At 35.0% G+C, this 26,472-nt stretch overlaps 1 protein-coding gene across 7 annotated transcripts in view; it reads right to left on the reverse strand.

The window, feature by feature from the left end:
- Eps8 (EGFR pathway substrate 8, signaling adaptor) overlaps positions 1–26,472 on the reverse strand; it is a 161,587-nt gene that overhangs the window by 34,050 nt on the left and 101,065 nt on the right. For all 7 annotated transcript variants that reach the window (XM_076854152.1, XM_076854154.1, XM_076854151.1 and 4 more), the window contains 11 exons: positions 26,232–26,308; positions 17,047–17,114; positions 15,648–15,809; positions 15,371–15,520; positions 12,052–12,134; positions 11,362–11,498; positions 8,554–8,627; positions 6,861–6,987; positions 5,419–5,507; positions 5,000–5,074; positions 916–1,064 (listed from right to left, as the gene is read on the reverse strand). In XM_076854152.1, coding sequence (XP_076710267.1) covers positions 916–1,064; positions 5,000–5,074; positions 5,419–5,507; positions 6,861–6,987; positions 8,554–8,627; positions 11,362–11,498; positions 12,052–12,134; positions 15,371–15,520; positions 15,648–15,809; positions 17,047–17,114; positions 26,232–26,308 — 1,191 coding nt within the window. The remainder of the gene's footprint in view (positions 1–915; positions 1,065–4,999; positions 5,075–5,418; positions 5,508–6,860; positions 6,988–8,553; positions 8,628–11,361; positions 11,499–12,051; positions 12,135–15,370; positions 15,521–15,647; positions 15,810–17,046; positions 17,115–26,231; positions 26,309–26,472) is intronic.

A 26,472-nucleotide genomic window follows, 5' to 3' on the forward strand; every position in this document is an offset into this window, starting at 1 on the left:
AGGATGCCGCTCTGCCTCCAGTCACTGGACACAACTACCACACTGATCTTTTAGAAACAGGGATGCAGTCACATCATACTCCTGTTCAGTTAATAGTTTCTCCACAGCCTTCAGAACCAGGCCCAGGTTCCCTTATGACCTTGGAAACCTTGTAATCGAGCCCCACTTACCTCTGAATGCCTAACTTAACGCCCTCCTCCTCTATCCCTTCTTCACAGTCATCCACCACCTACCATCCCTCTCCAGATAAACCCGTCACACTCTGTGCTCTGGACTTCCCTGCTTCCTGCTTTCCCTTGTATCTTTCTTTCTAATGGGAAGGCCCTTCCCTGATACATGGCAGGGAGATCCTACTTATCCTACTGAAAGGCAGTTTAGCAAAGCAAACATAAACATTGACTACAGGTTCACATCCTTGCTCTGTCACAAGTAGTGTGACTCTGGGCAAATCACTTAACATCTTTGGTTCTCACTTTCTTCATCTGTAAAATAGAGATAATAACAGCATCCATGTAAAGTGTGTGGAAGAACATAGCAAACACACTGGGTGTGAACACCACATATGTGTCTGTATATATTGTGTGTACATACCTGTACCTACTAGAATTATTATCTGTTGTTTTAAATGGCAGCTTTTTCACAAAAGCTAATTATCAGTCCTTGTCCTGATCCACCTTGCCAACCAACAACATTCTGCTTCCACCTTGCTCCTGGCACTCACCAAGCCTTACACTGCTTATACTTCAACCTCCTTCACTAGACTTAAAGCTTTTTAAGGTTCTAGGCTTTTCCATCCTATAACACCTAGTCCTTTATACATAGAAAGTTAGATAAATGTCTCATTAGATAAATGCAATAAATGAAAAACAATACTTACAGCAGTACAGGTATTAATGCTAAATTCATATATCTCACCTGGCTTTCATCCAAGTTTCGCCCAGTGACATCCACAGCTGCCGTTCATCAGTATTGACAGTATAATTTAAGAAATCAATTGTGTCCTTAGTCAAGAGGGGGCTGAGTACTGAACTGGCTAGTTCAGGACCCCCTGTTGCCTGCACCACCTAGAATGATAAAGTATATTTTAGCAAAAAGATGACTATTATTTCTGTATTTTCCAATGGTATAGACAAAAACCCATGTCAAAAACAAGCACTTGTTTTTATGTATTCACATTAAATTTTTAATTTGTTCAACACACTACTGAATAAAAAACAGCTTAATAAATCAACTTGTCGTTGGCCAGTGTGGCACTAGAATCCCAGTGACTTGGGAGTCTGAAACAGGAGGTTCGCAAGTTCAAAGCCAGCCTCAGTATCTTAGCGAGGCCCTGAGCAATGAAGTGAGACCTTGTCTCTAAATAAATAAATAAACAGGGCTGGGATGTGGTTCAGTGATTGAGAGTGCCTGGGTTCAACCCCTGGTACCAAAAGTAAATAAATAAATAATCAACTTGTCCAGTCCAATGGTGCCTTAAAATCTAAAATAAAAGTTAACAGTTTAAACATGAACAGTATCCACATATTGACTATGTGACTGTATTTTTCCTGGTAAATATTAATGGCTATGCAGAAAATTCTTCATCCTTTGATTTCACTATATTTGTTTTTTGTTGTTTTAAATATATTTATTTCTACTGGAAAATCTATTACCCTAAACTTGAAAATATGGTTCTAGAAATGAAAACTGTTGAGAGAAATGAATCTTGAATTATTAGTCCATGGCTGTGCCTATTCAGATGTATAAAAATAAAAGGATCTGGGAGAAAGGTGACAGAAAATTGAGAACAGGTACTCTAATCTACAGAATTTCCCCCAGAATTTAATTCCAGAAAATTTCCCTGATTTAATATGGATAATTTAATGACCAGCAGAAACAAACAGGTGCAACGCTCTGATAAGCAGAATGAAGAGAAGTGGAAGTCCAAACACTGCTCCGCACTTGCTCCTCAAGAGCGACTTCCTGGCTAAAGAGCAGTTATCTCCTAAAGCAGAAATCAGAACCCTTTTATAAAGAAAAATCTCACCTCTCAAAGATGTGGCATAAGAAGAAAGGAGATTGTTTCAAATGGCTTCAGACCAAGAGTCAATTTCTCTTCCAGCATCCAGTTATGAGTGTACTCTGCTATTCTATGCCTCTTTGTATTTGCACATGCTATTCTCTGTACCGCAGAAGGCCCTTCACTCAGATGCTCCCAGGCACTGCCTTTCCTAGGAAGACTTTCTTAACACCACAGCCTAACCCTCAACACAGCTTCCCACCACGTCCATATCCTCAAAACAATTTATTAGTAACACATTACACTGTAATTTATGGCTTATTTTTCAGTTTCCCTTCATTGGAGGGTGAAGACTGAGACTTATTTGACTTTGAATTGAAAAAGACACAGTGTTAGGGGAAGAAATGAAAATATAGAAAAGGGTGGATAAAGGAGGTACTTTGACTCTTGTTTGAGAACAAAACTTACACTGACAACCTAGAAGAGTAAATTTTAACTTCTGAGCCCTATAAGGATTTCCAGAAAACACGTAGAGATGATTAAGAGGGGAAATTCAGGGAGTAAAAAAAGGAGTAGAGGGATATTACAGAGGGAAGAGGAAATGCAATGCAAGGAAAGTAAATAAAAAGCTATGGCCACAGGCCCTCCCAAGGACAAGCAGGCATGAGCAGGAGGCTGTGGCTCTGCCTGTGTTGCATGCTGAGAGTGAGGGAGCAATTCACCAGGCTGAAAACCACTAAGTTCTGCCTGGCCCACAGAAGAGCCTGAAAAATGGCCTTTTCCCAACTGTCCAGGTAATAAGCCTGGTCCCACAGGAAGAACATTTAATGTAGCTATGAAGTATCCACTGTTAATAAGGAGTCATTTTTGAGAAAGGCAGAGATTAAATGAACCAGTGTTCTTAGAAATTAAGCCTGATCACAAAGATGAGTTGTAGATTAGGAAAACCAGTCTCACTGTTGTATAGTTCTACTCTGCAATGACTAGATTTCTATTTACAAGTTGTGAATATTAAAAAGGGTGAACAGAAACTGCATTATAAATAATACTTCCTAATAACTCAAAATAAGATAGGATCAAAGGTATGCCAAAGAATATAAATTTTGCTAATAAGCTAGTATTTGTTACACAACAAGAATTACTGAACTATAACTAGATAAGTAGAAATCTGAAACTCTGTATGGAGCAGCAACAGGTTCAACCAGTCCTTGTTGATCTTCTTTATTAACAAACACAATCTTTATTAACAAACACAATCTTATTGACATCATCCAATGCTCTTGACATAAAGATGATCCTCAATTATACATCTCTAGGCCTGATTTCTCCATTGAACTTCAAATCCATATATTCAACTATTGATTCAAATTTCCCTATCTGGATACAACTCAATTTTGACATGTGTAAACCTGAAGCCCTAATCTTTCTCCAAAAATCTGTTCTGCCCATAGCCTCCCCTTCTGAGTCAATAACCACTCCATCCTGCCAGTCTTAGTCCAAAGGAAGAATTAGTAGATCTTGCATAGCACATGCAATCCACCAGAAAATTAGTAACTGGATTTCCCCTTGCCACCTCCAATGCCACCTGGTACAAGCACCATTAATCTCCCATCTGGATTATGTTAACAGCCACCCTGTTCCATTCTTCACTCAAATTTCTAAAAATGCAGCCAGAGCAGTCCTATTCTGCTGAAAACTGCCCATGAATCAAAGGTCTCACCATTCATGTATGGACCAATGAGATATATTCTCAGGTTATCTTATTGCCTTCTATCTCCTTATAATCTTTTTCCCCCTCATTTTGTTAAAATTACAATACCTATGTATTCTAAGAACATGCTTTGTATATTACCACCTCAGAGCATTCACACTAGGCCTTTCTTTGGTTGAAATTGTCTTCCTTCAGAAATCAACATGACTCATTCCTTACTTCCGTTACTCCAGTGGCATCTTCTTAGTGAGGTTTCCCTAACCAACCCAATAGGGTGACATTCCATGACACACTCACAAACACATATGTAGCCACCCATGGCACTCCCTGCTGATATTCCAGGCCCTATTTTCTCACAAACATCTAATTTCTAGAAAACTGTACTATTTGTGCATTTATTTACCATATTGGTTGCCCCTCCAACAATACAATATAAGTTTCAAGAGAGTAAGAATTTTTGTACGAGAGTAAGAAATTTTGTTCCTGATGAGCTACTGTCCTGTCAATTACCTAGGAGGCTCTCAACTGATTTTGTTGGATGAACATTTTAATGTGAAGAATTTGGGTCCTATATAACTTCATAGAGGAAAGCCACCATCCAACACTTGACTTCTCATGATTAGCCTAGTTTGAGAGAGATAAAAATGCCTATATCACTGGGAACAGAGGCACATGTCTATAAGCCCAGCAGCTTGGGACACTGGGGCAGGAAGATTAGGAGTTAAAAGTCAGCTTCAGCAACTTATTAAGGATTCATGCAACTTGGTGAGACCCTGTCTCTAAATAAAATACAAAAAAGGCATGGGGATGTGGTTCAGTGGTTAAATGCTCCTCGGTTTAATTCCTGGTACAAAAGAAAAAAAAAAAACATGTCTATCTCACTTAAGCTACTTTATAATATATACCAGTGGGTTCTGAAACAATAGTATCCAATAGACTTTTATTTATTTTTCACTTACCTAAAAATGCCAGTTTCTTAATTTCTAAAATAAGGTGGAGGTTTTTTTGTTTTGTTTTGTTTTTGTAGTTCTGGAGATTTGAATCCAGAACTTTGTATCTTCTAGGCAACCACTCTACCACTGACCTACATTCACAGCTCTAATAAAGTGCATGAATTGCTGATTTCTAAGGTTCTTTTAAACTCTCAAATTTCACATTCTCAATTTTTAATGAAATGGTAAGAGAAACAGCAAGATAATGAAGAAAAACTGACTAGATAAATAGTGTTGACTCTTGGGGCTGAAAAACATACTAAGAATGATTAATTTATTAAATTAATAAAATCTCACCATATTTAATGGAGTAAACAAAAAATGAACCAAATCAGCAGCACTAGGGTTCTGGATATGAGACTTCAGTTTGGCCTGCAACAGAAGAAAATAAACATATATATTACTAAGATGTAATCAAGCAAAAAATAGACACTTAAGGAGGTCTGATGTAGATTCATTGGTCTTACTTTTAGTATATTTACCAGCCTGGAGAGAATGAGAATAAATAAATTTGATTTAAAAAAATAAGGGGTCATTTTTTTTACTAAGTTTCTTAGATATACAAGTTTTATAACTTGTTGTTTTACAGTCAATCAAAACACGAATATAAAAAACAGATTAGAATAATATTCTCTCTTAATTTTTAGGAACCTCCTAGCTAGATTTGATCTTTTTCATTTATTCCTTCAAATTATATATAAATAATTTGCACTTACCAGAAGGTTAAATCCATGTTTAAACTTCTGGAAACAGTCCACAAATTCATCAGGAGGTGGAGGTTTTGCCCTCAGTGTTAAAACACCCTCTACGAAACATAAGGGGAAAATGAGAACAAAGTTCCAAGAAAAAGTTCTAAAAAATGTTTCTGGAGGATAGTAACTTTTAAAATGAGATTTGAAAGGGTTTTTTTTTTGTTTTTAATTTTTTAGGGCAATTTGTAGAAATCATCATGGTTGGATGAAAATAGCTTATGGAGAAATAATTTGCAAGTACACACAATAACAAACATTAAACCAGAGAAACATGAGAATAGACAAATACATTAGGTTAGGCTGTGGATGATCTTGACTGCCAGGGTGAGGAATCTGATTAAATCAATAAAACATGGAACTAACATGCTTTATAGCAGAAGGATAAAGTGATTGACCAGAGATTTAGGAAAAGTGTTCTCACAGCATAAAAGGGCTAAAGACTGCTTAGAAAGCTGGGTTAAGAAACCATAATCATTTGAACTGGATGCTACTTATGAAAAGGAAAAGGGGGAAAATGGATACAAGAGACACTGAAAAAATAAACCAATGTTGGCTACAAGCTAGAGAATAAAGTCATGAAAGAATCTGTGGTTCTGAATCAGGTAGAGCAAGAGGATAGCTTGTCCTTTATAAAGAATACAGAAGGAAGTGGTTGGTTGAGCACCATGAAACAATACTTAGTTTCCAAATATGTGGAGGTGAGGTATATGGCAGATATATACATCTGAAAGGCAATACTAAGTGCCAAGTGCCTATTATATTGGTAGACAAAGATCTGGAAGTCATCCGTAATGGAAGGGACATTTATTTACTATTCTTTTATACATTTCAAGTTATACCACTTGCCAAAGGAAGTATAAATAATACTTTCATATTTATAATTTACATATTTTGAGGCATTTGAAATAGCCGAAATGGAGCATACTTGAAAACTGTATGTGACTTTGAATGTCCACGTTTGGAACTTTGTGATGATAAATTCAAATCCATTAACATTTTTAAGCATTTTAATGAGAAGTCAACTTTTATTTAAAAAATAATGAGGTTCTATATTTACAATAAAATTAATCCACATAAAAGAACAGAGCTACAGATTTCCTTACTAGACGCCAATTTTAAAATCACTATAATGAAAACTATAGATACATGGTCACTAACTGAATCACAGAGTCTCTGTGATTCATACAGTGCATCCTAAGATTTTTCTTCACTATAGCCATCCTGAACCAAAATAAGCTCTTTTCTGGGCTCAACATCACTGCCTAAATCTCTGGTGCTATCCCCAAACTAGATAAGGCATCTTGGTTCACAGTCAATGAGTTTTGCTAAGCAGTTCCAAGGGCAGAAATTCTACTTAGAACTAGAGTTTTAAATATTCTTTGGAAGATTAAGAAAACCCAACTTACCTCCTGGTCCTTTTTTTTTACTTTTCTTAGTTTTTTTCCTTTTAGAAAGTTCAGAGTATGCTTCAGCTGCTTTTTGGAGTTTTGTAATAAAAAATTCAATGTCATCCAAAATATGATTTAAGATTTGCTGGAATTAGAAATTGCCAAATAAAATATAAAACAATGCAAAACAATTCTTGCTTTAGCTGTACAATGCTAGTCAGTAAAGAATAGAAAGTTTAAAAAAAAGAAAAAAAAGTAACAAACAATGCCTAAAGGCAGGTTTTAAGTTAATCACTAATTCTAAGAAAAAGAATTGAATATACCTGTGGCTAAAGTCTGACCTCTGCATTTTTCTTTAATTTAATTTTGTTGTATTTTCAATACCATCAGGAAAGCATTCACAATATCTACTCAGATTATTAATTATTTTCAATTACTCTAATTTTCTCATAGTGTTCTCCCACACAAAGTGAGGGGGGAAATTCTAAGAAATGTTTTTTAGAACAGCACTGAGCATTTTGTTTTGCTAATAAATGTCCTAATAAAGAACTGACAATAGTATTTCATGGAATTAAAGGCTTTTGGAATACTGTGATAATCTAACAAACAAATAGCTGATAGGAAAAATAACAGGCATTGTGGGCTGCTGGTATAGATCAGTGGTAGAGAACTTGCCTAGCATGCGCCACATGAGGCCCAGCAAAGAAAAAAAATAAAGAGAAACAAAGAAAAAAAAGAAAGGCATTAACCAAAGTTTCTACATGATAAAATAGAGATAATAATACATGTACTTTCAGGGATCACTGGATAATTAATTACTTATATATTGTATATCTATATATCTTATATATTATAGTCATTGACTTTCTCCAGTTTATATGTTTCTTATAGACTAGAATTTGGGGTTGAATAAATGCTTAACATGTAATTGTGTGATGTAAAACTTAAGTTCCAAACTTCAAATTCCTTTAAGTATTTATTTCTAAATAAACAGAAACATGTATATAGTATAAAAAGTAATTATGGTGATATTATATTCTATATCACAGGACACTGTCACCCTGCAAGTAAATTATTACAGGGAAATAAAAAGCACTACCCTTTACAATGTATTTACATTTATATATTTATAGAGGTCCCATTAAAATTTACCTATTTGTCCTTTAAAATGCCACTAAACTGTTTTTGTGGTATTCTAAAATAAAGTCTTAATAAACTCCAAGAGATATTGAAAAGATACCTCAGGTATGTTTTATAAACTATGAGAAAAGAAAAACTGAAATATCCTTCATAGCTGATAATTCAATCTCAATTCCTTTGTAAACTAGTTAATACCCTAGTTCTATCACAACTACTAAGTACTAGAAGAAAAGTAAAATAGCTAAAAGGAAAAAGAAAGTATTTCAAACACCAAAACCACCACTGGAAAAATAAATCATAATTTCCATAAAATACCTTTATTTAAAATCACCTCATCGAAGTGTATTATTATTTTTTTTAGAGAGGGGGGGGAGAATTTTAATATTTATTTTTTAGTTTTCGGCGGACATAACATCTTTGTTTGTATGTGGTGCTGAGGATCGAACCCGGGCCACAAGCATGCCAGGCGAGCGCACTACCACTTGAGCCACATCCCCAGCCCCGAAGTGTATTATTTTTTCTCTATAAAAAAAAAAAAAAAGTAATGATCTAAGGTGAATGGTGTACTTACCACATCCCTGTCAATTCGGGCCGCTGTCATCTCTGGTGTTTCTTCCTGCTCGTGATACTGCCGTGGTCTCTCAACTGAAGAAAGGAGAATCATAAGTCTGTAAACTTTTACTAAGGTAATACCAATACAGCTGATAAAAACAGAATAGAAAATAAGGCCAGGTGCAAAGGGACCATATCCACAGAATGCACAAATCAAATGTGCTCATGATCCAAAATGCCTCCTTGCCACAGTTATCAGAAGCACTTGAGCAGAGGTGGAGTCCTGGCCTTCTCATCTGGATGATGTTTATTTGCCTGTAATGTCCCTCTGTTCTCCCTCCTCCCTGTCAGTAACCTATGGAATCAATCCTAACTTGGCATGCTTTAATTCCTACATGAGGAAGAAATATAAGCTAGCAATTAAGCATCTATTTCTCAAAAAGCAGCCAACTAAATTCTAACATAGCAAAGCCACTAATTTCTATGCATAACACTGCGGCTACAATAAAACTTTGGGAGTTATTATTGTAATTAAGCTTAAAACCTACAATGTTGGGCTCATTAATTTTGAGCCATATTCTCCAAGTCAGAAATACCTTCAGGAATTTGCAAATTCAAGAATAAATGTCTCAAGAGCATTTGAAATGCTAAGGCAGCTCAGTTGACGGGAGCATGATGTTAGTCATGAGGTGGCTATCATGAGCTCCTTCCTGGTGTGAGTCAGTTAGCACTCCCACCAGACACAGTCTTTGGTACAAATATTTCATAGTAGATTGAATTTAAAAATATATGGATAGAACAAGAGCAGCAAATCACAATGAAAGGAAATATAACTCATGATACAGCATGATGACTCCTGATGTTCAATACAGAGAGCTGCTAACAAATATTGAAAACTCTGTATTTCTATGCCTCCTCTATGTTAACATTACCCATAAGTGGAATACTGCTCCCCCCAAAAAAGGAAAAACTTGCTGAGCCTTATGAAACTTAATTAGTAGCTATAACTACTTTAAGATCATTAGCATTTATCTGTATGAAATCCTGCCAGTTAGCTGCAGCTTTACATACAGCTGCTATCTTGGCTACAGCTGCTACAGAAAGCAGGAACCCCAGGGAGGTCCCAAAATATCATCTAGAGGGCAGAAGAAGTGGGAGGTGAGCGATCTCTAGGACTCTGGCAGGTCTGAGGCACCACTGCTGCTATTCTTCACAGGTCACTTTAGGAAGTCAGGGTAGTTCTACCTCAGGGGTTCCAAGAAGCTGCATGCACTGTGTTGGCCAGTCTCAGAGAGACCAGAAAGATTCTCCTCTGCTGGGGGTTGGGGGGTTCTAACTAAAACTGGCCTGGATCCAGACAGAACCACGTGCACTAAGAGTCATGTTCTGCTTGGCCTGGAAGTTCTGAAAACCTTGCCTCACTGAAATTTTAACAGATGACACTGTAGAGAATACTTCAGAAAAAAATATAATGAGAAGTTGGGGGTGGGGTGGAAATAGGAAAGACTGTAGAATGAATCAGACATAACTTTCCTATGTTCATAATGAATATACAACTAGTATAACTCCACATTATGTGCGACCACAAAAAGGGGAAGTTATGCTCCATGTATGTATTATATGTCAAAATGCATTTTACTGTCACGTAAAACTAAAAAGAGCCAATAAATAATTAAAAATAAATGTAATAAGAGCTTAGAAACACCTAGGAGTAAGTTCTCTAAATTACATTAGATGGGACATATGTTCTTACGAGTTTGCTCAGAATGTCTGTAAACTTAGGTTTACATGTAAACTTCTAAAAATATTTTGGAGAACACAAGAAGCTTAATAAAATAGCAAATAATTCAGAAAAAAATAATCTATACAATTTGGCAAAATTAGAAAGGAAAATTACATTTACAATTCTGTTACGTAATGGTTAGGTATTATTTTCTTTCCTACTCACAGCAACCCATGAATTATCATCCCCATTTTAAGAATAAGGCGTTAGTACAGAGAAATAACATTCCACGATCTCAGGCAGGCAGATCCGCTTCAGAACCCAACTTCTGACCCAGCAGATTCCAAGTAGAATTCAATGTCACTCACATTGGCAACTGAGTTACATTATTTAACTACACTACTAGTTATCCTGTCTGAATAAGAATTTACCCAATAAAGGATGAGTGATTGAAGGAGACCCACTGATAGGAGGCAAAAGAGTAAGGTCCTTTGCATCAAATTCGAAATTGCTACATTACAATTTATTCCTCTTTAATAAGGTGTTTTGCAATCATAAAAATTCAGATTCTTATAAAATATTATGACATAAAAAGTATCAGTAAGTTCCACGCTCTAGTTTTTTTTTAAAAAAAAATGCCAAATGGATATATACATAGACCTCCATTTGACAAGATAAGCCCAAGGATGAAGCCTTTGCCCCTTCTCCATGTTCCTCCCAACAGTCACACCAAATCTGTCCAAAAGGGATGGAGCTAAGATCATAGCAAACAGAAAGAATCTATACAACAGTCATAAGAAGAAGAAATTGGATGGTCTTTTGTTTGACATATATTTTATTTCCATTATTTTAATGGTTAATCAAGTAAAACTTTCTCTCTTTGTATGAAAAAAAAGACTTGATCCTAACATCATATTTATTAAATGACTGGTGTGAATGCTCATAGATAATAATTTTAACAATAGTCAGGATTTTCCTTTTCTAAGACTTAACTTGTTTAAAATACAAACTTGAACTTCAGTTCAGAAATCAAAATTTGAAAGCAAGTACTACATCGAAATCCAAAATAAGTGCTCAATGAGACTTAATTCTAGAGATACTCACAGTCCCCTTGGTCAGCTGCCCATGCCGACCAGGCCGCTACTCGACTTCTAACATCCACCTGGGTGACAGTTCCTGGCGGCACAGGTGCAGGAGCTCTAGGTGGAGGTGGTATGCCAGGATCTGCTTTGGAAATCATCCTAAAAAAGAAGAAATTGCCTTCTCACCCTATTTCTATAATGGGTCAATTCTCTCCATTAGTATTAGTTTTTCACCTTCAAAAAGAACTGTGCCAAGGGGCAATGAGGACTTCCTAACCACTTCACACTGGATCTATTTATAAATATGAATGAGACAGAAAAAATACAGAAAAATTAAAATTCAGCTGAAAACAAGGCTGAATTTCCTTTTCCCCTGGTCTCATGGGATTTGGAAGGCTAGGACCAATGACAGGTCCAGTTTGTATGGCCTTGGGCTATCTTTTCTGGAAACACCACTCATCTGTCCTGACTCTCATGACTCCCACACAGTAGGAGAAGCATGTCAGAGGAAGGCCAGACACAGGGAGAGAAAGGCAGGAGCAGACACATGCTGACAGCCTGGGAGGAGAGCAAAGGAGTCGGACCGCAGGCCGTCAACCCGTAAGGGAGAACAGGGAACCTCCACGGAAAATGAGTCCTAGAAACCTTTAGGAGAGGGGAAAAAAATGATAAAAAGCCAATTCTGCTCCTTAATACATTTCAATGCTTTTACCTCAGGGCCTCGGGGCGCCTCTTCTGTTTCCCTCCTTTGCTGTCACTGATTGCACTTTCAATATCTTCACTTATCAGATTCGCCTGCAAAGAGAGACCAGTCAGCTGGAAGGCTGTAGATTTTTCTTAGATTTCATATGTAGATTAAAACAGAATACACGATTACATCCATTGTCTGAATTGGTATGTGTCTTGATGCTTCAGTTTGGATCTTGACTGTCCCCCCAAAACCCGGTATTACACGCTTGGTCCCCGACAGTGGTGCTGTAGGAGGTGGTGGGACCTTGAGGAGGTGGGGCCTACTGAAAAAGCAGCAGGTCTCTGGAGATATTGGAACCCCAAGCCTTTTCTTTCTCACTGTTTTTGCTTCCTGGTTGCCATAAGAAGAGCAGCTCCTCTACCACAAACACCCTGCCATGAGATACTGCGCTACCATAGACCGAAAGGCAAGCGGTTAGGCAACTATGGACTGAAACCTCTAAAACTGTGACCTACAATAAACCTTTCCTCTTTATAAGTTGATTATCTCAGGCATTTTGTCATAGTGGCTAGCTGACTCACATATCACTGTACTCATGGAATGAACCTCCACACTAGGTTGTATCTTTTCTGACAACCATTCTTATTTTGTCATTTTAGGTAAAAGTTAACTTTCTGCAATCTTTCTAATATCTTTCCAGAAAGATTAATCAGTAAGTACATTTTCTTAGAAACTAATGTGAGATAAGCAGCTAAAAAATTTATTTAATCTGGTTATGAAGTTTATTTATAGCCAGTGATTATTACTGTATAAAAGATTACTGCTGATGTATTCATCTCCTATTTTTATGCCTGTTTGTTCTTCATAATTATGTATGTTTTTCTTAAATATGTATATTGCATATTATTTAAGAGTAAGTACTGATAATCATAAAATTTTAGCACTAAACAGACACTTAAGATCATCTAATCTGTTCTACTTCTTTTCTAGTTAATGATACAGGAACACTTACATGGTATGCCTGTCCAAGGTCATACCATTAGTGGAATGAGAATACAGATGCTTCCCAGGGCAGTGTCACATCTGCAACAATGTCCAATTCCAATAAATTATTATAAACATGTCAAAGGCTGGCTACTGTGCCAGACAGAAAAACCGATAATGTCCAGAAATGCTGACCTTCTATAGGAAGACTACTATATTGCTAAGAAAAAATTTACCACTATGGTGGACAGGACCACTATATGAAGTCCCATAATAAACATTAAAATTCAAGATAAAAATCATACTGCAATATGATCCACATAAAGGAAACTGCATCTTGTTTCCATTTATAAATATTGTGAGTGTGTGTATACACACATATATTTATTATTTATTTATTTTTAAATTAGTCAAAGGAAAAACATGTCTCACACAGAAAGAATAGCACCAATGAATGTTTAGTCACTTAGTGGTATGTGAACTTTATTTAGGATAAAATAGCATTTGGTAAATCCTGTTTGAACCCATCACTATTCATCCCATATCAAAGAAGGAAAGCCCTTTATTCTCAAACTGAAATCCAGAAATTTCCTCATTAGATTATATCTCAGCCCCCAAGGAGAGCACAGATGCAAACAATAAATCTGAAGTGCTTTTTCACTTAAAACCACTGAATTAATAAAATAGACACTAGTATCGCTGTATGTATATATGTGTCTGTATAACCAATGTGATTCTGCAATCTGTACACTCAGAAAAATGAGAAATTATACCCCATTTGATTCAAATGTATGATATTTCAAGATCATTGTATTGTCATGTTCAACTAATAAAAAAATTTCACTACATTTTCAGAGCAAAATATTCATTCTAACATGTATTGACTTTAAAACATCTAACTTCACAAAGTTCTTTTTTTTTGTTTATTCAACAAGTATTTATTTAGCACCTGCTATTATATATGTGTTTGTCAAATAAAAATAATAAATAAAATGACATTTCTATATCCTAGGATATGAACAAAACAGACAAATGTCCTGTCTACATTGGGCTCTTACTGTAGCACAGGAGAAAAATAAATGAATAACTAAAAAGTAATTGTAGACTATAAAAAGCAGATGATGATAATGCTGTAGAGGAAAATAAAGCAAGGTAGGGGACAGAGAATGGCATGATTCTCCTGCTGCACAGAGCAGTCAACATTCCTGGAAGAAGAATCAAGAGAAAGGCCCCTGAGATGGGTCAGTGTGTGGTCAAACCTAGCAAGACTGGCTGGAGCTACAGAGGTCAGAAGAGCAGGCTGCTTGGGAGCTAGGGACCCAAATGGTCCACAGGAAGGTAACATTAAAAGACTATAACCTTACAAAATATATTCTTAATTCTTAATATAAACATATTCTTAATATAATTTGTGAATTTTGAAATGCACCACAGTATATACAAATCTAATGAACATAAAATATTCAAATTAACTAAATGACACAGTTCCTTTCAAATAAGATTTTCAGTCAGTCATCTATGACATAAACTGAAATTAGAAAAAAATTGTAAAGTTTACTGTTTGTACTTAGTCTTAATTTAGCCATAGCATTTTAATGTCAAAGAAACATAGAAAAGATCAAGTGTTTATGCTAGTCTTCCAGATTTTTTATAAAAGTTACAAGTATATTTTATAATCAAAATAAATCCCTGCCTTAACAAAGTACCAATCAACACAAAATTATCTCCCTTTTAGAGAAATCAACTAAATAAAGACAGTCAAGGCTGAAGATAACTTCTAAGGTCTAATAAAGAATCACAAATAATATTCATTCAAAAATTACAGTATAAAAAAATTACAGTATAAAATTTCAGGAGATAGCCTATTATTACTGGCAACTACGCTCACATATCACTTAGGGATTACAGATCCTGAGCAATTATTCAAGTTACATAATTAAATGGTGAACTTTAAATCAATATCATGAAAAATGTCTCAGTGCTTCCCTACAATAATCCAGGCTATGTGATTAGTGCAGAATAAAATGGGATAGACACATGATTATTTATTGTCTATGAAACATGGTTCTTGCAGATCTAATTTTTAATTTTAAGTGCAAGGTTTTTGATGAGAATTTAATATATTGTCTATGCTTTTTAATCAAAATAAAAAGAATCATCTGATTTTTGACATTACTTTAACTTCTTTATTTACTTGGCATGGAAACCTTAAGAAAGATACTAATGTATTTGTTTTCCTTACAAAATTCTCAGACACTAAAATTCTAGTACCTACTATCTGTATGATTGAAACAGGTAGTTCAAAAGCTGCCAGAACCCACTACTTGAAAGGGAAAAAAATTCATCATTCTTTTACCTTAATCTCATCACATTGAAAAAGATGAAGATCTGGCTTGTTCTGGGTTGGTTCCTTGCATACAAGGGCAAGAATCGAATCATAGTTGCATGAATGCATGACAGCTTGGCAGTGTTGGATGGTGTTCAAAGGAAAATTCTCCAATTCATTCTAAAATACAGTAAACATTTTAGTTTTTCAAACTTCCACCCATTTTCAAATAATCTGATATGACAGCATACATTAATATTTGTGGCACTTTCTTGAAAACAAAATTATATAAATTTCACAAACTTGCCTTTGATTCTAAATCAATCAGGCTCACAGCTCGGTCATCCACCTGAAGGATCATATCTTGAGTCCATACTTTGCCCTTAGCATCAAGCAATTTCAGCTTCCTTATTCCATCATCCACGGTTATCATAGCATCTTTCCGATCCAGAATAAAGGTAGTCAGGTGCTTATGATTGACAAAAAAAAAGGTTAAATATTTATAATACATACACACAAACTCTTAATGTTACATTTTTAAAGAAAAGTCGATTTAAGGTAATTGAGGTTAGTTAGCAGAGAAGAGAAGGATAAACACAAAGCACTTAATAACTTCAAGGTTATCTCAGAGAATGAAGTCAAGTGGGTTTTCACTGAATACAGAAAATGATGTCTTGATTTATAAGATAGCTAAAACTGTTTCATACTGAGCCATGCTTAACTACAATAACATGATATAGAAACCAATTCTTGCCAGGTACAGTGACACATGCCTATAATCCCCAGTGGCTCTGGAGGCTGAGGCAGGAGTATCTCAAGTTCAAAGCCAGCCTCAGCAAAGGCAAGGCACTAAGGAACTCAGATCCTGTCTCTAAATAAAATACAAAATAGGGTTGGGGGTGTGGCTCAGTGGTTCAGTTCAGAATTCAATTCCTAGTACTCAAAAAAAAAAAAAAAACCTTCGCAGTTTAAATAACATTCTCTCAAATAAATGTTCCCAGTTTTGCTCTATTATAGTTATTTAAATGCCACACAATAGCAGATAATTTATTTTGGCAAGTACAATACTCTGGACACTGATACCTCAGAGAAGCAAAGCAATTCTACTCTAACAACTGTCAAGCTTTTCATTCCACTGAAACCACTTTCTGAAACAAAACAGTTTAAATTTAATTAAGCATGCTTCAGAAAAGTAGAAAATGAAAATAATATAAAAATCGATCCTTGCTTAAATATTTCCCATGGTAAGTAGGGGTCACCTGGATTCCAATTAAAAGCAAATATCTTAAAAGATAACAAGGGGGAAAAAAACTAAAAAGAAACCATTGTTTAAATAGAACCAATAAAGATCTTAGTTAAAACTAAAAATAAAACCAAAATGCTAACTGTATCAAATTTCAAGAAGATTCTAGGGTACAAAATAGAAGAAGCCTTTGTCTTATTATAGGGCCTGGAAACCATAAGAATGTATTTGTTTTGATCAATAACTATTTGCTAAGATTTTAATTGTTATGAAAAGGGAACACAGACCAGCAAAAAGACATTTATATGTAACATGTATTTGATGAAAAGATACAGGAAAAATCTACACGACTTAAAATACATTGTGTGAATGAAATAAAACAGAATCCTGATTTTACTTCCAATTTTACTTCTAGTGTCTTCAAGAGTCACTGTAAATATTAGCAAACACCAAAGCATCTTACTTCAACTCGGTACTGGGATATATCTGACACACTGCTGACACTGTCTCTTGCATAATTCTTCCTTTGTTCTGAAAAATAAATTTTAAAAAAGCCATTATTTACCCACTAATAGGCTGAAGTTCATGTATTGGTATCATATGACATCTCTAAAACTAGTCTATCTCTCATATAAATACAGTAGTTGACAAGTCACCATTGTGTGGTAATATGAAAACACTCACTGTTCAGAGTAAATCCAAAAGCCACAAAAAAGCATAAATGATAGCAAGAATTCTTTAACCCGATAAAAATTTTCATAATTCCAAACATTAACAATATTATAATTTTCTAAGGAAAAAAATGTTATTCCATCCAAAGGTTTTATTAATCAGGAACCTACTTTTAGCAAAAAAGATAAAAACTATTTTGTAAATTTCATCTGTTGATGTAGGAAGATAAAAACACAATTACAAAAGTTGTCATAGATACTGTATTATATGAGTTAGACTAAATTATTAAGATAATAGGCACTATATGGAACATCTCCTTTTACAACATCCAGACTGGACAATGTTAAAGAAGATTCAAAACATGAGTCAATCACACCCACTGCCATTAAACATTAATAATTTCCACATCAATAAAACACAAAAATGTGATACTCAGGATTGTGGAAATAGCTGTTAGGGAAAAAGGAGATTTAGGTAGAGAATTACTGCATCAAACTACTTAAAAAGCAAAATAAATCTTTAATTTTATTTTCTAAAATGCTGCAAAACCAAAAAATAAAATTAAAATATAAAGTACTCATTGGCTGTGTTTGTCATTTGTCACTATCTTACCATGCAAGTTCAGAGCTGTACTATTCCTTGTAAAGGAGAATGCTAAGATGAAAAGGGACTGTAAAAGAAAATCAGAAGATTTTTAAATTAGGAAATTAAATTTGGGCAAGATGCTTAATGGTCTGGGCCTCAGCAGCCTTAGTGGAAATTAAAAAGATTAAACAAGGTAAAAAAGACCCTTAAAGCCTTCAAATTCCAACATATATATACTGCAGATTCAAAATGTTAACACAGAATTCTTTAAAAACTTGATCAATATTTGTCTCTTAACACATGAAAGTAATCATATTACTTTTAGTTTTTAAATGTAAGCAAAAATCTCCATATTCCTTATATTGATTTTACTCCAATATTATTTCAATATACTTCATTTTTGATTTTGCAGCATAAAATTCCTCAATAAAAACAGACACACTTAAAAATTCAGCCTCTGCTACCTTTTTTTTTCTGTTTGGATGACGACCTGAAGAAGTATGATCCATCTGGTCCTACCAAAACAATGTGGTCAAAAAGAAAGACCTGGTTTCACCTTGAATTTGCTATTCTAATATAACAAAACATAAATATTCACTTACATTACTGTCTTTACAACCAGAGATATAAAAAATTTGTGCTCTATATGTGTTATATGAATTGTAATGCTGTCATACATAAAGAAAAATTAATAAAAAAGAAAGAAAAAAAAGTAAACAACCACAACTTTTCTGATTATTAGTGGAGGATTAGTCAACATGAGATTTTAACACATGGAGAGTTATTCTTGGGAAGACCATTATGATTTCTGAAAGACAATATATAATTCAGGGATATATCTGACAAAAAGCACTTCTAGGAATAATCAGTATTCAAAAGCACCGGTTCATCATATTCTTATTCAATTCTCCATGACAGACTCAGACCATAAATGTGGTTCTGCTTCCTTCAGTTTGACTGAGGACTGCAGAAAAATGGCAGTGGTTGCCATGGCATCCAGTTATGATGTGGTGGCTCCAGAAGTTCGAATGTTGACGGGGTCTTTTAGATAGTGAATGGCAAACATAGCTGAAGACCCAAATAGCTGAAGATCCAAAATACTGAATATTCACACTTGGATTTTCTCATTACAAAGTAGTAAGAATTCATCCCCTCAGATTTCCTAATACATTTTCTCATCCCACAGAAACATGATTTACAGAAACCAAAAGACGATTTGATAGAATTTGTAAACAGTATGATATGGACTGATCACTCTGATTGCCCAGAGGGTAAGTATAATTTCTAATATTCCAAAGACCCATTTTAGGGCTTCCCACTTTGCTTGCTCTCCCATATTATATAATAAATAAGTAACATGTTATAGGAAATTAGCTTTTAAAGACCCTAAAAATGTATAAATGTCATAAAATGAATTTACAAATAAACTAGTAGTTCTGATAAGCCAATGAATAAATAAAGGCTAATGTTAACATTTTAATAGGCAATTTTGAAAAAAGTTCCCTAAAAGGCAATTGCAGTACATTTCCTTTTTATGAGAATCATATGTACTTACTAGTTGCAGAGAGTAATTATGCTCCTAAGCTGAAAAATCTCACCCAAGCCTTAAAACGGTGTAAAAAGCCTAAATGAAGTCTTTCAGTGCCACTCAAGATAAAGCCTCTAATGAAGCTCACCATTCTCTAACAATGGTTCTCATTCTTGGCTGCCCATGAAAATGAACTTTGAAAAGCAATTTGTGGGTCCCACCCTGGGCACTCATTTGTAGAGGCTCCCCCATGTGAATCTAAGGTGCATCCATGGTTGAAAACCACTACTCCAACAATTTGTATAGATGCCAATTCATGTACTATATGCTAACTCTTTTAAGCAGAAAAATTTCCTATCCAAATCAAAACTGTAAGTTACGATCAAATGGGCTTGTCAAATAACAAATGAATAAATCTCGTAGTAGAGTTTTGAGTTTGTTGCATTATAAGCTTCTCGGCTCTCAATGTAGGAGCAACAAGTCAGTGTCTCCCCACCTTTCCCTCTTCTGTCTCTCTTTCTTTAATAGTTAGAGCTTGGAACAAACTGTATTTGCTTGTAGTAACCCTGGTTTTATTTCATTGCTTTTCTATCAACTTTATATCACAGGCCAGAATACGCAAACCCATCTCAACAAATTAAGATGTATTTGGTAACCAAGCATAACAATTCTTCACATGTCATCTTAGCATTACTGAGTTGTTATGCTATTACACAAGCTGTTGGCCAATACTCAGATCAGAATTATTATATTTACCTTCATTTAACTCTCCAATTAGTACAACTGCAACTCTAACAAGTATGCAGAACTCAGTATTTATACTCAACTTTGTTTTACTGCATTATTGTTTGTGCATAACAACATTTGAAACAGTGGATGGTCAAAAATACAGTTAATATTTGGAAAATATTTATTTTTTAAAAAACCATGATATTGCTTAGAAACAAAGGTTTTGACCATTAAAAAGAAAAATGTAACTTGAAAGCAGCTGCTGAGTATTTCTTGCTCTAAATAAAAGCAATGGACTATAGCTCATATCACTTTTTACACAGAAAAAGTTTCAGCCATAGTGAAGGAGAATTCCTTTCCCAATAGTTCAGTGTATAGTGTGTAATTTCCATGGAGGTGAGGCTCTTGGTGGGAACAGTAAGAAGCAATGAGCGATAATTAGGAACTTTCACCATCAGGCAACTACAATCACAGTTTGACAAATCAGTATCTGAAGCAAGAGACCACTTTAGGAAACAAACAAGCTCATTTTCACAAACCTACATTATTTAAGAATTAACTTTACTGGCCTGTTGAACAAATCATTAGAATGGCTTGCATCACGAGGAGAAAATCAGCTTTACATTTTTCAGATCATTTGGGAAAATTGCCAAACTGTCTTTTTGAGTCACCTGCTCTGGCATACTCTACTAAGCTGTGTTTTGACTCTAATAATGCCTGATTTCATCATGCTGTGTAATTGTGAGTCATTTACTTCTTAAGAATTAAAAAATAAATAAAAAACCTTCTTTTGCTGTTTCGAAAAAGTCTTAAATGTTTTGTTAGTAAAATACACACTAAAGACGATGGGGAAAGAAGAAATGGGTTTTAACTGTTAAGCGGCCACTAGAACATTTAAGAGATCGTTTTGGTTTCCATTATTATAATTAGAGAGACAAGTTTCAAAACAAGATCAGGAGAGACTGGAACAGAAAAAGAAAGAAAGATAGGTACAAAAAGAAAAATATATGAGACAGATATTTGCCAAGAAAAGTGGCACATTCAGGAACACTGCCATGAGAAAGTGATCAAGCACTGTGGAGAAATTCAGGAAAGTCTACAACAAATTCATTTACACAGAAATTATGTGATTCATGGTTACAGGTTTCCTGCACTCAATTCTTACCAGCCAGGAAAAACACAAATGTATTTTTTCATTTGTTATATCACAAAATTTTTAACTCACAGCTAAAATGAGACTTGAGAGAATGTGCGTCTATCATATTTATCCAATATTATTAGGACTTCTGATAACAGGAATCTCAGAGTGACTGTAAATGTTGGCAATGAAATGACAATAAAGTATTACTGACTGGTAATTCCTTGAAACTTGAGTTCTTCTGGAGATGAGATGGCTTTAAACAGCTGAATATTTATAGTAAATAGCTGTGGTACGCCACCCATGATACTACTTGAGTAGTCTTTTACTTGGTACTGAGCCATGGGGACTTAGGTCTCCCCTTGAGAATGATCCCTGGCATTCCTATGTGTAGACTGCCCAAGGCATGAGATCTTTGCACTCACTCTACCAATGAGATAGCTCTCAAAGCTCCGGATTTGGGCATTACCCATTTGGCTTAGACAGCCCACTACCTACCTTATTTGGCAAAAGAACATTCCACCAAAATCCTTTTGAAGCCCCCTGTATAAATAAAGAAAATGTGGGTTCTTGCTCTCTCTCCTTTCAGTGTGGAAGCAGGGCCCCTAAAATTACAGAGCCATCCCACCCCCATATTTCAAAATTATTTCTGTGTCATATGATTTTTCACCGTATTTCTCAGCCAGCATATTTCACATAAGGGAAACCCAAAATTCATAACCTGCAGGGGACTCAGGAGGAAAGCATAAGAATCAAGAAATGGCTACATTTCAAATTTTGCAATATCTAATTTAAAGGGAAGTTATTTTTCTAGGAAGTTTAGCTCTTAGGAACAGCAGAAAACCCATACTTAAATAAGCCCTCTTTGCCTGGGGATATAACTCAGCTGGTACAGTGTTTGCCTCACTTACACAAGGCCCTGAATTCAATCCCCAGCATCGCCCCCCTCAAAAAAAAAGTCCTCTGAGTTGTCACTGGAGATGCTGCAACATATAAACATAATGAAAAAGCATCTCAATTCCCACTCAGAACCTATTTACTAACCATAATTTCTACCTAGTATCCCAGGCCACAGACATCAGAAGCAATGCCATAAGAAGGCATGTTGATAACAGGAACAAGTCACAGGCTTGGGATTCCGCAACATGGGAAAAGCAGACCCAAATATTCAAAAAGAGAAAATAAATGAATGATTTGGAGCAAAGGTAAGAAATGGAGACTCTGGTAACATCACAGAGACAAGCAATGGCCATTCAAGTGAACTTCCAAATCACCAAGGAGCAAAGATGCCACATACCTGGAGGGAAGGGAGTATTTAATACACTTTACAAACATTTTCCTTAAGGAAAAAAAAACTGACAAATAGGTTAACTGGAAAAAAAATATGTGAAATCTCTAATTCCCTAATACCAGTGGCTAAATGAAATGTTACTGTCATGAAATAAGTGGAGGAGAAAAACATGGATATTACTTTTGGTAAGCAAGAGTTACACTTTGTCAGGGATGTAAATGATGCACAGCCTTTTACATGTTGGCTTGGAATTTTCTAGTATCATAATGAAGAAATGGAAAAGAGAGTTATTAAAACTGCAGCACATGTTAACTGTTTTCCTAGAACAATCAACACATACCAATAAAGAGATGTATAGTTACATAAAACACAATACATTTTAGGGGATTTATGTAAAAATTTCTGTAGAGTGCTATCAAGAGTAGTATCTGAAACACAAGCTTGAAAATACTTGCTACAATGCTATTATCATTACTATTTCATAGATGAGGAAACTGGAAGTAATAGGTTAAATAATTTGCTCAAAACAGTAGTCAACTGGTAGAAGTGAGATCCCCTGGCTTTCTAACCCAGTCTGCCTTTCTGAGCACATTTATCAGGAGCCATCTGAGTGACATTGTGTGTCAGTTCTGAATTGTGTTCTCATGAGAAAGACAAGATGAAAAAGAAAGCAAGGAAGAAAAGAAACCTCTGATACGGTATCTAGCCTGTGGTCAGTGTGTGAGAAACAGTGTCTATCACTGCGAAAACTCATATTCCAGTGCACTAAACAGTACTCTCATGCTCCACAAAAGTTCATGCAATGTAAGGATACTGTATTAATTACAAGAGTTAATCCTGGGAAGATTATTCAATTAGTTTTATAATTGTATAAGGAGAAAGCTTTTTAAATACATACATTTCAAGGAAATAAACTATGTTATAAATCACCAAATTTTCAGTTTACAAAGGTTAAAAGCATGTAGATTGGGAGGCTAAACACTCCCAAAGATAACTAAAAAGATTTTAATAAGAATTTGTTTATTGCAAAGATTTGTTCAAAACAAGAATATCTTTCTCCATGTCATTCTCTAGCTATTCTTTCCATTGACATTTACTGAGAATTTATAATCTCTAAGAGGGAAAGCACTGTGTGCATGCATGTATGCATACGTGTGTGTGTGTGTGTGTGTGTGTGTGTGTGTGTGTATACTATGTGTTCAGGGGAAGTAGTGATTATTAGATACAAATAAGAATGAAAAAAATATGTGCAACTTCAAGGAATTTAAGCCTGTCTTATTCAGGCCCCCTACATGGCTAAGTCATCTTTCTTCCTCATAATGCCTCCTGCATTTGCCCTTTTTTATCCCAGGCCATATTCTCTGAATTACCTTCATCCTGTTCATTTTCATCACACTGCACAGAATTGTCATGCTTTCTCATAGTGAAGTTTTTTAAAGTTATGTGATCTGACAAATCATCTTCAGTTTGCTTTATATGTAAAAGGAGGGGAAATAAAATTTACTGTTTAACAGTTAAAGACTTTCAATCCTTGGATCTAAGATTTTATAAAGCTGTCCTAACACAAAATAAACATTAAAATTTACAGGTGAGTCCTACTTTTTATCATTATTCCTTTCTTAGTACTCTGAAAACAGACTTTTGGATCTGTGGTAACATGTGAGAGGATTGAATACTTTTCCTATTTTAAAAAAAAGTCTTAGGGTTGTTATTAGATGACTAATTTATCTATATTACTTAAATCTGATTCACCTGTTCTGATTCATACTTATCAAATCCATTCTCAATTTTGTCAACAGAATGACCCAAGACAAATTTCTCTTATTATTCTCTGATAAAAACACATCAAAGTCCGCTCAATATTTACAAATAGTGTGCAAATTCTTTGGTAGAATTCTTCCTAATATGATCTGTTTGCATTTTTCCAGTTTTATTATTACCCCATGCACTCACTACCTGGTGCTCTCCAAGTAGCACCAAACTGCTGTGGTTCATTAATTCTTCATACTCATTCTACAAGTAGTTCCTGAGCATAAATTATACATTAGACTCTGTGCTAACAAGCATGGGGTATCCTCAAGTGAATAAGACAAGTATGGGCCACCTTGCCCACTAAATGCTGACCATTCAGAGATCAGCTCAAGGCTCCTGAGAGATCCCTGCTCACCATTCCCCACTTAGAAGAACATGGGACACACAGCTATGAAAACACATTTAGCCCTTTATTATAAAAATGAATTTATTAGTCTATCTCACCAAAATGGCAAATAAGCAATGACAATATCCTATCATCTTTGAAATAAAGGTAATGAAAATAGACTATGACGATCGTAGCCTAGCACACTGACACACTTAATAAATATGTCTAGAAAGAAACGAGGAAAGGAATTATTTTATTCTCTCGAAACTTTTTTTTCATTTTTAGTTTTCCTCAAGTCCCTCTCTAGACTACACCCCCCTTAAAGCCGAGGATCAGATATTATTGGTCCAGTTCTGAAAACATATTGACTATGACATTTGCTGAATAAATTCTCTAGATCTACAAAGCACAACCATTTATGTCATGTTAAGACAGTCTCAGTGTGACACTTAAGAAAATGGAAATCAATACCAATCAGACTGACAGGGTCATTTTTTTTTAAAGTATACTTATATAGAATTAAATCCATTCCATGAATATATGGTTTGAGTTGTAAAGCCAATTTACTAAAAATATAGGCAGAAATGAATCATGAGACTTCAGAATTGTTCATTCAAACCATAGACACAAAATTGTAAATCTGGGTGATATAAAAAGAATTACAAAACGGAAAATGCTGTTGGTTCCCATCGTACATAATAACAATGACAATACTGACAATAGCAGATATATAACGCATTCTCTGCTTGCCAGGCACTGTTCTAAGCATTTTACATTTACTAACTTGCTTAATCCTCTTATCAATGCTACCACATATCACCACTACACAAATAAAGTTAGGTACAGACAGGTAAAGTAATTTGCCTAAGGTCACTGGTGAATGGTAGAACTGGATTTGAACCTAGGAAGTATGATTCCAGAGTCTCTGCTCTTAACCATAATACTATCCTGATTCTTTACTGTTATACATTAATAAAAGGTCATACAGACCCTACACAATTAAATGCACTTCAAGATGTGCATTTTTTTCTTCTTTCTTCTTTTTACCTTTTTTTTATATTTAAAGTTTAGGAAAAAAAAATATATATATATGTAAGACAAATTAGGGCAAAGATTTGGAAAGAAAGTTCGACTATTTTGCAGTGCAGAAAGAAATAAAAGGATTGCTAATCATACTAACCTACTCCTCAAAAAGTTCAAGAGCTATATGAAAAAGCTGTCACCTGTCAGCTCACAATCACAACTGGCTCCATCATAAAGATCAACAAACATTTTACAAGTAACAAGTGGGAAAGCCCACTTCAGGCACTGATGCCATGGTGAAAGACTCTGAAAGTGCTGCAATACATTCAATTTATAGTTCTAAATCTTATGACAGCAAGCACAGTTTATAACTTCAGCAGCTTTTGTAAAAACTCTTCTTTAAAATAATTCTTATGTAGCCATCAATATTTCATTTCAAATAACAGAAACAGGATATGGATTCAATCTATGACTTAGAAATTTTAAATTTATAAAGAGTGGTTAGAAGCAAAATTATATCCCTATTGAATAAACAAACATACCATATAGAGCCTTTGCACTTGTTTTTGAACTGTGATCTCTGTCCATTTGGGAAAAGGGGGGTGATGATCCATAGCCACTGTAATAAAAAAAATGGTCACTGTGTTGGGTTAAAGTCCAAAGTAGGTCATAAAAATACAGAAATAGAAAATAAAAATTCCAATGTGCCATTATCACCATGTGTTTAAAAAAGGCATACTGAACCTATACTGTTTGCCAACACAGGCAAGATCCTGCCCTGGT

Source organism: Callospermophilus lateralis, chromosome 4 (genome assembly GCF_048772815.1).
Source record: "Callospermophilus lateralis isolate mCalLat2 chromosome 4, mCalLat2.hap1, whole genome shotgun sequence".
Taxonomy (NCBI): domain Eukaryota; kingdom Metazoa; phylum Chordata; class Mammalia; order Rodentia; family Sciuridae; genus Callospermophilus; species Callospermophilus lateralis.